We start from the raw sequence: 10,815 nt of genomic DNA, 5'->3' as shown, positions 1-10,815 counted from the left end.
ATCATTCGGGAAAAGTCTCACTAGCGCTGACGTCACAGCGAGGACGGGGCGCACCACATGAGTGCTCAATGCCAGCGTATCGGCTGGCGTCGAAGACGCGTGCCCCGTGCACAGGAGAAGCGGCCGCCTTTCTCCCGAAGCTGGCGATTGGTCAAGTTCAACGGCAACAGGGGCAGCAGCACGCGCTGACCGTCACCAAGGTCCCGCGCCGTCGGCACGCGCCGCGCAGACGACGCGGCAACGGCTGTGGGGGAGGAGAAGGCATGTCGGGGCCTCCCCCGCTCTGCCTTTCCCGTCACCCCCCTCTGTAGCGGCCGGGCTGACGTAAATTCATCGCCAGTTCCGAGTCCATTATTCCGAGCCTGAAAGTCGCCCCGTGTTCATTCGACCATCTGTGGCGGACGCCAGCGGTTCCAAGCGCTAGCGAACCACTTGCCGGCACGGGCTAGCGCGTACGCGACCGTCGCGGAACCCCCCTTGGTCGGCCGCATCCCCCGCAAAACCTAGTCGCACCATGACGGGCCTCAGGTCGGAGCAGCTGAGATGCACTCGCGGCGTCCTCCTGCTCCTCGTGGCCACCTCGTCGCTCGCCTCGGCGCAGCTGGCCGGCAACTCCACGCGCGCTGTGCCCGTGACGGGCCTCTCTGTGGGCCGGACCACAGCTTCAACGACGACGGCAAAGCCGGACCCCATCAAGGAGGCTTTCGACTCCCTGTCGGAACGCATCACGCGAATCATGTTGAGAGAGTTCTACCCGATGGTCAGCGAGCTCATCTACGATCAGCGCCTTTCAACGGGCTGTATCGGATCGCTCATGAAGATCGGCCCGGCCTTGAGAAACTTCGACATCTGGGCCGTAGAAAGTGAGTGCGGGCCCGGCCTTCTTGCTCTTTTTGACAAAGCCTTGGTGCTCACGCGCGAGTGCGAGCTGAAAGCGTGAGTCCATTTTGTTCGCGGCAAACGTTTAGCGCATTCTTAATTCTCGCAGTATAGTGAGTAACTGGGGTCTGTCCTGTTGTCACGATTGACGCACTAGTTGTAGCGTTTCAGCTACTGGCACTACAGCTTCCTTTACTCTAGCGGGCTACGCTTATTCACTTGCGTAAGCCCTCACTACATGTCCAAGAACAATGCTTAGTTGGGGATTAAGCGTGGGCCTCTGATTTCCAATTGGTTGCAAGATTACAGCGAGTGCGGCAAGTTATTTATTACACTGTGCTGTTTCTTCTTCCGCTCTGGCAATTCAAATGTCACTGTAGGCACTGCTTTCTTTTGACGCATGTGTGTTCCTGTTCTGGAGAACCTCCATACAGAATGTGTTGCAACTCATCGCGGGATTCCATTCTTACTGCGCGAACAGGCTGCGCGCGTGATAAACTGTGATGCTTCGACCTCGTGAAGTCTCATAGTTTGTCATGCGCATCTCATAGTAATTGATCAACTGAGGTTATACGACTCCAGATGTTTTCTTGTGACCCAAGGAGTAGGAGGAGGAAATAAATAATGGAGTGGAAGTAGTAGGATAAAAAAGGCACACTTCACAAAATATTTCATAAAACAATACAAACAAAAAACGTGGTGGCCTTTGCGTTCTCGGTGATAGTGAAAAGTGAATGTCTGTTTCCCGCTAGGCGTAATTCACTCATGATTCCGTCGCTGTTTAGTTCCTCATTATGCCTTTATAATTAGCTCACTTCGGTGCAGAATCATTGGTTGTAAAGTTCGGCTGCAGAACACCAGATCGCGGATTCGGTTGCCGGCTGCAGCTGTTAGTGTCGTGATGGGGACGAAATGCGAAAAACGCTAGAGTACTTACATTTAGTCTCACCTTAAAGAAGCCCAGCTGGTAAAAGAAAACAACAGGTAGCCCTTCACTGCGCCATTTCTTAAAGCCCATCTGTGGCAATAAAGAACATTTAAAAAGAATGTTAAACATCAAACCCGTCAGCTCGCAAATATATGTCTACAATTACGTCTTGCACAGAGCTGGCTTTAAAATTTTACGAGAGCAGAACACGTCTAGATTGTACACAGTAATTCTAACATGATGGTGAGGTACCGCAAATATCGGAAGGAACAAGCCCCATGTGTTTGCATGTGGGCTTCTGTGTACGACACTCCCAACGGCGTACAAATGATTCCAAATTGTCGGAAAATAAAAAATAAGAAAAAAATCAAGATTGTGTGCTAATATTACTCTGCGGACAGCGAATAAACGGAATAACGGGCAAAGATGTAGCAACACAGTGACTTCATAATAGATACGCGTAAAACTGCGATAAATAAAAAAATAATAAGACAGGCCCAAAGCGAGATTAATACGACGATAGGACTTCGGAATTAGTTTCGTACATTTGGGGTGCAGCAGAGCGTTGAACATTTCTGAACTACAGGTACACGTAACATTCAACGACCATTTATTGTTAAGAGAGTCATTTTGCAAGTAAACTTGGCGCGTTTCTGGCATATCTTATTTATTTATTTATTTATTTATTTATTTATTTATTTATTTATTTATTTATTTATGTAGTACATACTGCGGACACGAAATCCATGCAGGGTGGATAATACAATATTAGGTCAATATATAATAGTTCAAGGCAGGCAATATTGAAAGCGCTTGCAAATGGGTGCTGTAAACTGTCCGCTGTCGTAAACGCGCTTCATGAATGACGACGTGAAGCTTCCATCATGATACATGCACTGCTAGAGACTTTAGGCCCGGGAGAAAGCGCGAACAGACGTAGAAATATCAAGTCTTATGCGCGCGTGTTTCGTTTTATTGATTTAAGGCCGCCTGCTTCGCCGCAATTCTCCACTTTACATGTGCTTTAAACCACTCACGTAAAGTACGTATTTTAGGGGTAGCAATTAGCTTTGTGCTAGATGCAAACAGAGCGCATACATTTTGCCTTATCGAGGTTATTAAATGCGAAGCATTTCTTGGCGAACATTTGAACACTTTGACAGTATCTACCAAGCCGCCCACGTCTTGGTGCTCTCATAGTCGTTTCGTTTACTTGGTATGTAGCAAAATAAGCATAGTATGACAAGAGTGTATAACGAACATAAATATTGGGTCATGACATGAATGTCATGTTGGTCATGTAGATGTCATGAAACAGCCGCCCACGTCTTGGCGCTCTCGTGGTCGTTTCGTTACGTGGTAGGCATCAAAATTCGCATAGTATGACAAGAGTATATGACAAACATAAATGATAGGTCATGACATGAATATCATGACATGTGTCTCATGTAGGTAATGAGACAGCCGCCTGCATCTTGGTATGTACCAAAATTGGCATAGTATGACAAGAGTGTATGACGAACCTAAATGATCGGTCATGACATGAATATCGTGACATGTGTGTCATGTAGGTCATGAAACAGCCGCCTACCTCTTTGTGCTCTCATGGTCGTTTCTTTAACTTGGTAGGCTCCAAGTTACACACTGCTTCGCATAACAACGATTCCCGCAGGGCGGGGGATCTGCCGGCTTTTTATTATTTTCTTTGAAAACATATACACTTGACAGGAAAGGGAAAGCAAGGAGCAGGCTGGCAGCTGCCACCAGAAGGGGCAGAACGCCTGCCTACTTTTGAGAAAAGAACAGGCAGAAGTATAGCATCGGGGTTAAATATATGTGTTCCACGCAGCAGTAAATTGACGACCGGGATTACCATTCATCGCGTAAATAATTACAGAAATCGTTATATCGTATACAGCGTGAAGCATGGTAACAGTCAGCACAATTCTCAGACAAACATGACGTACAGGAACACCAACTCCGTCATGGTTAATTCCTAGAATAGCACACAAAAGCAAAGAATAAATTCAGTTGAAATATGCACATCTGAGTAAGATCACTGTATTTTAATTCGTCAATCACGCTAGGTGGGATTGACCGGTTAAAGGATGTAGAAGCGTTACTCGATCCATATAGGTGCTTCAAGCGTAGTATCAAAACAAAGATGTATATTACAACTAGTAGGTATAGCTAAAGTCCATCATGAACAAATGACGGCGCTTATGAAGGACCAATGAGAGCATTAAGAATTAGCACATCGGGAACAAGCAACCAGAGAGGGCGCGTTGAAAAGAGACAGAGAAAGGGAAACGCATCGTCACAGGGAGCGGAGCAGCTATTGATCATCGACGGGGCAAACCGTTAGGACACCGATCGCGTGGCGGCAAAGAAACTTGGTCGAAGGCCAGAACGGACAACGGCGCTCGACGCTCGCCGTGGGTTTCCGGCGGTGGCCGTAACGATGATACCGAAGGAAAAGCGGTCCGTCGTGCCTAAGTGGGGCATAGATCCCGTCAAGTCGCCACCGGCGCAGACAGCCAGCCGTTCGCTTAGTCGAGGGCTTTATAGGGAATGTCTTCCGAGAAGGTGCGTGCGCGATAGGCTGGCCGGGGGCGTCGTAATCCTTTAACACGCGGATCTGCGCGAGCGATGAGGGCCCGGAGTTCAGTTTTCCTCTCCGTCTCGCGCTGTTGACGCTCGGTTGCGCGAGTTGTCGTGGCGTGTATAGACCACGATTTACGGCACGGCCGCGACGGTCCGAGTCGGCGCGTGCCGCAGCCGCCGCTATATATACAACTAAGCGGGAAAAGCGAGAGCCGCTGGTCGCGCTTTGCTTGGCGCGATAACAGAACGGTAGAAGAGAGCATCTATCGATGTAGGGAAGAGCTCAAGGTGGACGGGACTGGAAGGTTATTGACGTGAAAAGTCTTTACAATCTGTTGCTTACACGGCATGTAACGAAAACATGTTATGGCACTGTCGTGCATATCTTTGCAACCATACTAACCACGCGCCTCACTTTGATATCGTTGTGCAGAGGAAAGAAGCCATAGATGACACATGCGTCGTGTGCATAGATGGCGTTGTTGTCGTACCACGCGTGACGCAATCGGAGCTAAATGCAGCAACTTTCTCGGCGTTCAGAGAAGCATAGCTCACCAGTATAGGCTCAGTCATACTCAGTCATAACAGATATAATCCATCAGAATCAAACCAATGCTCATCAGGAGTTATGGGGCCTACAGGTTCCCAAGCACAAAGGCAAATAAGCTCGTGAACTTGCAGAAACCTTTCAAAAACACAAGATGCGTGATTATTGGGTTTCGGAGCCGTCCATCTATATTTCCTAGATTGTGAGACGCAAATGCTTGGCCATTTATATCATGTGACCTAATAACATGCGCACTCAGGTGGTGTCTTCCTTTTTTTGCGTTTTTCTTAGTAAACTTCAGTTGTTGGACAGCGCTCGTCCTGTGTCCTTCCTTGTTGTGTTGCCGTCGTTTTCCGTGCTGATTCAACGAATTTACAGGAATTTCACGCTTGCTCGGTTATTGCTCGGAAACTCAGGGTCAAGAAATGGCGCGAAGAGAATCGGTCAGTAAGGCAGAATGATACCATTTAACGATCCCTCCCCTCACACCCCCTCTCCCCACACACACACACACACACATTTTACCACGCCGCGCCAAGCATGATTAGGGAGCGAGCACGATTGTAAGATCAGACCGTAAGCTGTATAATAAGTTAAGCATATAAAGCTTTCTAATGCGTGAATAGACGTCATGTGCTTTACTCTAGCATCGTTGTGCAGAGCAAAGAAGCGGTACTTGATCATATGTGTCGCGTGCGCGGATGGCGCCGTTGTCGCGCCACGCATGACGCAAACGGATCTAAATTTAGCCTCGCGCCCGGCGTTCAGAGAAGCATAGCTTCGCTGTACGTTTATCCATTCGAGCAGATATGGCCGCGTTTGTGAGCTCACTATGTCCATAGTAGGTATAATTTATCAATATCATACTGGTGTTCATCAGGACTCATAAGGCCTACAAGGGCGCGTAATTTCTTGCAGAAATCTCACGCTCGCTCAGCCATGGCCTCCCTGCGTTCTGCACTTACGGTAGAAAATAATCACGAAGATTCTGTACTCCTGCTGCCCACACGCCGCGTGCAGCACGCACAGAGACGTTTCACGTACCCCGCTGCGGCCCAAATATATCCGCGATTTTTCGATATCAGTCTGGGGGTATCAAAAATGTGGTGATGCAGAGAAAACGATAGCTGCCTTATTGAGACGCCGGAATTTTTCTTTCTCTCACTTCGTCGTCTTGTTACCCAAGAGACCGTCAAACGTGCAACAGACAGCAATTTCTTATTTGCGATTTGCTCCGCGAAAATGGCGCATATATTAAGGAAAGCGATGTAGTATGCTGCAGTGACGCCGCCATACTTTTTTCTCTCTTGTCCAAACTTTAAATGGGAGCCAAGCGCGAGACTGTGTATAACCCACCTGCTCCGTAAAATTCAATACAGTTGCACTGCGTGTTCCAACTCGAGAAAAAAAAAAGGACTACCGAAGGCACTGGGCACGGTGCTGGTGAAAGAAGAAGACGACCAGAAGCGCTTGGTGGCCCGCTTCGCCATAGCACCAATTGACTTGTTTCGGCCTACCGCTGCGAAGCTACAAGTGCTGCTATAGGCAAACACCCCCATTGTATAAGAATATGAAAGCAGGTATGTAACGAGGCCTAAGTGCTTCGTCGCTGGCAAAAGCTGCGTGTACAGTTCTCGTAGGGGTGTCATCTGTGAGACCCAAGAACTCAACCTGCGCCTAGTGGCTAAGGGATCAATGTATAGATTTTGACGGGCTGGTTATATATGTCAATCTCCTGTAGGACGCAGTCTTCAGCTTCCCTTTGGTCCCACACCGTAACCTCTCACTAACATATAGCCTTTCTAATTTATCACTTTCTTTTCCAATTATTCCATCTTCACCTTTATTTTCAAAACCTTTGTTTACAGTGGCACCTTTCTTTGAGCCGCGGCGCGCACGCATGCTGATGAAATGCGTGGCTGCATAATCCTCAGTCTGCCGCTTGGCATAATTGCCTTCGGCCAGGTGCAAAAATATACGGGCTAGGAAACCACGTTGCCGAAGCGGAAACAATGGATTCCCTTATGCAACCGCCGTTAATCATCAGAGCAAAAGTAAACAATAGGGAGGCTCAATGGCACGGTAAATCGATGCTGAGAGGAGGAGGCGAGCTACAGAGAGCGAGAGATTGTTTATTGTCGTGTGCATCGTGGGGACATCTGTGAGCTATATTTATAGCAGCATGTGGCGGAATGTTTCTGCGTGCTCCCTGAATTTGTCCGCGGTGACAACCTTCATTCGGGAGTACCACTCACGTTAGTGATCCAAGACGCACTTGAACAAAACTAACACGTAACCGCTGGGGCACGAACAATTCCGCAGTCATACTGATTTCTAAGCGGCCAATTTCAATCAAAGAGCTTTTATTCTATAGCCCCACGTGTACTCCCTGTTCAGGTACCACAAATAACTCCTTAGAAGCATGAGAGAAGGGCAGTAAAAAAAACAAGCAGGAAATAAGCAGCCGCCACTGGCATCAGTTAAAGAAGTCATTGTTGCTTCTCCGTCAACAACACGTCACAACTATTCATCCTTTTCAGTGTACACATTTCTTCGAACATAACTCCAGCCTATTGAGCATCGCGCGCGTTACTTTTTTTTTTTCCATGCGCTTTCTTTATGGCGGATTTAACCACGAGCGTAGTCATGCGCGTGACCGTACAGATAGCAACCATGCACCGGCCGCCGGCGACGCATCGGCGATCGGGCGACAGAGGATTCGACGCCGGGTTCGTGAATCGAGGGTATCTGCGGACGGGTATACGGGGATGCCGCGGCGGGCGGATCGTCGTGTCATCACCGTCGCAAGGGGCTTATCTCCAAAATGGGAGGCAACTAAAAGGAGATCGCCGGGGCGTGAAGGACGCGCGGCCCACGTCCGCGGACACGCGCTCCCGGCAGGACGAGCGAGCGACCAGTTACGCATTCCGCGATTCCTATCGGCCTCTATTTACACTTGCACGCATGAATGACGTCGCGCCGAACATCCGAGAAGAAGGACGCGTGCGAGATTCGCGGGCTTGGCAGAACGGCTGCACCTCGTACCGGCCGCCCTTGCCAGAGCAGCGTAGTGGTCGCTGCACAGAAGGCGGGTGAATCCCCCCGCGGCGCGATGAGTGGACGAGTGCCTGGCGAGCGTCGTGCTCGAGCGAGCGCCATCGCACCGCGAGGCGGCTCGACAGGATGGCACGAACACTCCGCGCGCGAGTGCGGCGCCACGCGGGCATTGTTCCGCTGTTGCTGTTTTCGGCCGGGAAAACGGATGCGTCCGCGGAGCGGCTACAGCTGTAGTACAACGACTCATTGTGCGCACCGTCACAAGCTGTGGCCCGCGTGTTGCTGATGCGACAGTTTCTTAGATAGCACGCGTCATGTCGACACGCGGTCTACAGGATGGCGCGAGGGCTGCTAGAATTCGTCGGCTTTCTCGTCGATAAACCGCCGCCTGCTGTCGGCAGGTCAGGCTATTGCGTGTCGCTGCTATGCGGGGTGATGACTTCTAAGTTCTATGGATTTTTTTTTTTTTTAAGTCGCCCGTGTCAGATAACACGATTCCAGTCCTTGAGCTAGATTGTTCAGAGAGGCGGACATTACTTGAACAAAAAATTCAAACACATATTCAAGTAATTAACAAATATTTACTAATTAAGTTCTTAATTACGTTACGGCACACATTTTAATTTGCAAATTTACAAGTGGACGCAAGATGCGTCCACTTGAAATGAATTTCCAAGATATGACACCAGTTTCAAGATATTTCTAAAAACGTGGGACGAAATACATAGGCGTCCCCGTTACACTTACGCTTATATGCATGCATGAGAAAAGCGTTTTTTTTTAATAAAGAAAACGGACCAACTGTTTATTTTACGGCTATAGTTTAAATTAACTAATTATGGGGCTTTACGCCCGAAAACCACGGTCTGATTATGGGGCACGCCGTAGTCTGTGATTCGGGAAGCTTGGGCCACCTGGGGTTCTTTAACGTGCACCTAACTCTAAGCACACGGGTGTTTTCGCATTTCGTCCCCATCGAAATGTGATCGCCGTGGCCGGGATTCGATCCCGCGACCTCGTGCTCAGCAGCCCAACACCATAGCCGCTAATTAAGCAATCACGACGGGTATAACCAAACTAGTCTCAATCTGGAAATTCACTCCAAGTGAATACGCCTCACAAGCTCGCCGGCTAAAAATTGGTAAACTGCAATATGTGCCGCAAGGTAATTAATTAAGAAGTTACTTATTCAATGTTTGTTAATTAATCCAATATGTGTTTCAACTTTTTGCGCAAGTAATGTACGCCTCTCTAACTATTCCAGCTCAAGGACAAGAATTTTGTTATCTGCAACAGGTGGTTTTTAAAGATTCCATAAAGCTTCAATATGATCACCTCGTATACAGGTTGTCCGAGCCGACTTTAGCCAGAGTCCAAAAATATGAAAATGCCACCTAGCTGGACAGAACAAAGGTACTGTCGTTTGCCGTCGCTTGGAGATAGTCAAACTGCTTAGATTCAGGTACACGTTAAAGAAACCCAGGTGGTCGAAATTTCCCGAGTCTCCCACTACGGAGTGCCTCATAATCAGGTCGTGGTTTTGGCACGTAAAGCCCCATAAATTTTTTTTTAACCTTAACCACAAACCGCGTAGCAAATGGCTGGAGGATCCGGTAGTCACGAGAGCACCGGTCAAGTTGACCTCAAAGCTTTACCTAGCTCCAGATTGCGCGCAATGTGGCGGGGACTATACCAAGTGTTTCTGCGGAGACTTCAAGACATTTTTTTTTTAAATCGCCTTTGGCAGGCACCACTATTCTAGTCCTTGAGCTAGTCCACTCGAAGAGGTGCACATTACTCGCCGAAGAAATCGAAATGCATAATCGACTTATTAACAAAAGCACTGATTGTGTTTTGACTTAACTAATTTACGGTATATATTGCAATTTGATAATTGTAGCCAGTGTGTTTGCAGGGCACATCCACTCGGGGCGAATACTAAGGACGGCACCGGTTTCGAGATATGCGTAGTCAAACTTGAGACCAAAATTCACTGTTGTTCCACTCCATTTTTTAAAGAAAACGTTATTTTATGCATTGAAACAGAAAAGTAACTGAGACGCCTATGTATTTCGTCGCCAACTTCGGGAATTAATATCTCGAAACTGGTGCCATCCTGCATATTCGTTCTTATTGGATGCCCCTTGGGAACTCACCGGCTACAATTCGTAAATTGCAATATGTGCCATAAAGTAATTAATTAAAGAGTTCATTAGTTCACCTGTGGTTACCACAGTACCGAACACGCTCGGCGCTGCGACAGAATGCTCGGAACTCACGCTGCTTCGATAGCTCTCGCTTGGGATCGACTGCCAGGCGGCTGGCGGAGACGTTGGAGAGGCTTCGCGCGCTGGCTCCAAGACAACCGGAAGTAGACGACACGATGCCCCATCAAGAGCCAGTGAAGGCGAAGCTTAGCCCCAATCACTCGGCGAACGAGTTGAGGAGAAAATGCATGGCTGTGGAGGAGAGTAACTTGTAATCGCCCGTAGCTCTCTGAATATGAGACGCTTCACCCAAATTGTGGTGCGAATTATTTACTGTATCTGTACCCTACGCGTCTACAAAATTTCTCCGAACCGTTTGAGGGACCATTTAAAGGGCCCCTATACTCTTAAGCAAATGTACACCCTTTCGAGTGCATATTTGCCACACAACGATAATCGTCATCTGTCTTGATTGCGTTTCCTTCCTTGAAAACGCTGCTCTGGCTACTTTCCTGTCGAGAATGCTCTGTCATGCTGATAACGGGCATGCCGTTCGTGAATTGGAAGTACCGGGTTCACCGCGTTAAAGAAAG

At 48.3% G+C, this 10,815-nt stretch overlaps 1 protein-coding gene across 1 annotated transcript in view; it reads left to right on the top strand.

Annotated features, from left to right (window-relative positions):
- The first annotated feature begins 237 nt into the window (after positions 1–237).
- LOC142584818 (nose resistant to fluoxetine protein 6-like) overlaps positions 238–10,815 on the top strand; it is a 37,590-nt gene continuing 27,012 nt past the window's right edge. The window contains exon 1 of the mRNA XM_075695102.1: positions 238–863. Coding sequence (XP_075551217.1) covers positions 515–863 — 349 coding nt within the window. The 5' untranslated portion in view covers positions 238–514. The remainder of the gene's footprint in view (positions 864–10,815) is intronic.

The sequence above is a fragment of the Dermacentor variabilis genome, chromosome 1 (assembly GCF_050947875.1).
Source record: "Dermacentor variabilis isolate Ectoservices chromosome 1, ASM5094787v1, whole genome shotgun sequence".
Lineage (NCBI taxonomy): Eukaryota > Metazoa > Arthropoda > Arachnida > Ixodida > Ixodidae > Dermacentor > Dermacentor variabilis.
Note: the sequence above shows the minus strand (reverse complement) of the source record. Positions and strands in the feature narration are given on the sequence as shown.